The 2,109-nt window shown below is 48.6% G+C and overlaps 1 protein-coding gene across 1 annotated transcript; it reads right to left on the bottom strand.

Moving 5' to 3' along the window:
* Positions 1–254: 254 nt before the first annotated feature.
* Positions 255–1,893, bottom strand: LOC309553723 (E3 ubiquitin/ISG15 ligase TRIM25-like). The gene has a single exon (XM_082255100.1). It carries the CDS (start codon positions 1,836–1,838, stop codon positions 276–278), a length of 1,563 nt encoding a protein of 520 aa, XP_082111226.1. The 5' UTR covers positions 1,839–1,893; the 3' UTR covers positions 255–275.
* Positions 1,894–2,109: the final 216 nt, after the last annotated feature.

Below are 2,109 nucleotides of genomic sequence, written 5' to 3'. Positions count from 1 at the left end.
CTGATTGTACAATATGCTATACACCATACAATCTGCTATACATCATACATCAGTGACAGACGCCGTCATATCTGTAATTTTTTATTTTCTCTTTACTATCACTTTATATGTTCTTACATTACACACAGCCAGGGAACTAGCATTTTCAGAGGGAGGCCTGCAATGGCAGCCATCATACTTCTCCCAGGATTCACCACTTCCTCCAATCATTGGCTGATCAATGAACCAATCCCACCCCCCATCCCTGTGATGTCACCAGACTGTGGGCGGAGTTCTCACATCTCCCCCCTCCCCCAACATATCTTTATACAACCTCTCCCTACACGTAACACAGCATGGAGGGGCTCAGTGAAGGTGGTGGTGAAGGTGTGGAGGTGTCGGATCGGATCACACAGATCATAAAAGGAGATCCGCCCGGCCTCATAATCCAGATCTATCCTGACTCTACTGGAGAGATTGGGGGGTAAGGGGGTCTCCTTCCTGTCATGTATCACCCGATACTGATTATTATACCTGTGCCATACCCAGGACTTCTTATTCCTTCCAATCAGTGACTCCCCCCCTCTCCTGTCTATACTGGGGTAACACATCCCGACTCTCCACCAATCTGACCCCCCGACATCCACATCCCAGTAATGTCTCCCTGAGGAGAACCTCTGACTGCTCATCACCTGAGGCCAATCCTGGAATCTCTCTTCTGGGTGATTCTGGTTCCTATCTGACCAGGATACGGTTTTCCTGTCATCTGATATCTGTAGATTATTATTAGCTGTGTTTCCATCCAGTAATATGTCTGCAGCTCCCTGTATATAGAAGTATACATTTACCTCTCTTATTATATCAGATAAACCTGTGTGTAAGACCCCCGCCACACCCAGACCCCCTCCATCATGGAGGAGTTCCTCATGTCTCTCTCTGTCCTCATTATCTCCATCCTCAGTATCACACAAGTCACCTGTGTCTGATTCCTGTAAGACAGTCAGTGGATCCGTCATGTTACACAGCTCCTCAATGTCCACCATCTTCCTGGACAGCTCCTCCTTCTTTATTTCCAGATCCCGGATGGAGATGGAGATCCGCTCTGCCCTCCCGGAGATCTCCCTCAGGACTCTCTTCTCCAGGTCTTCCAGACGTCTCCTGAGATCTATAAACAGGGCAGTGACTCTCTCGGTGTCACCAGCTGCTTCTTCTTCTACTTTCCTCCTGTGCTCCTCCAGACTCTGGACTCTTTCCTCCGTCTCCTCTCTCTTTGTCAGAAGTTTCTGCAGAACATTCCTCAGTGTCTTCTTCTTCTTCTCAGAAGCCTCATCTAGTGACTCCATCTTATGTCCTGTGTGTCCTCCAATCATAGAACAAGATATACAGACACAGGTCTCATCCTCAGTGCAGTAATACTCCAGGATCTTCTTATGGACGGAGCATTTCCTGCTCTCCATGGACAAGGTGGGGTCACATAAGATGTGTTCTGGGGACTTTTTGTGGACTCTCAGGTGTTTATCACACAGAGAAACCTCACAGAGCAGACAGGATCTAACAGCAGGTACAGGAGAGTCCACACAGTAAGTACAGAAGACCCCGGACTCCTCCTGATGTGTCTGAGCAGACAGGAAAGTCTCTGCTATGTTACGTAGTTTCATGTTCTTCTGCAGTGCAGAACGATCCGGAAACTTCTCTCTGCATTCAGGACAGGAATATCCTCCAGACCCCCCCTGTGTATCCAGCACACGGCCAATACAGACCCGGCAGAAGTTGTGTCCACATCTCAGGGTTACAGGATCTGTATAAATGTTCAGACAGACGGAACATTCCAGCTCAGCTCTCAGATCTGCAGACGCCATCGCTGACAGCAGAAGAGAAACGAAACTGAAAGTCTCTGACACCGGAGAGGAATGCATTGGGAGGGGGGAGGGGTGACACCGGAGAGGAATGCATTGGGAGGGGGGAGGGGTGACATCCTCCTACACATCATAAACAGAAGATTTCCCAGCACACTGACCAGCCAGCCTGTAATACAACCAGATTGTCTGTCTAACAATTCACAATAACAGCAGAGGGTTTAGTTGCACACATTTGCAATTTATGTGGAAGTCACAGTGCCTCCCCAAGGCT

This window comes from Pelophylax lessonae, assembly GCF_965119305.1.
Source record: "Pelophylax lessonae genome assembly, chromosome: 4".
In the NCBI taxonomy this organism is placed as follows: domain Eukaryota; kingdom Metazoa; phylum Chordata; class Amphibia; order Anura; family Ranidae; genus Pelophylax; species Pelophylax lessonae.
This window is presented reverse-complemented; position numbering and strand designations above follow the sequence as displayed.

Coding starts and splice junctions, on each gene's coding strand:
- LOC309553723 (XM_082255100.1), bottom strand. CDS start 1,838: ATGGCGTCTGCAGATCTGAGAGCTGAGCTGGAATGTTCCGTCTGTCTG.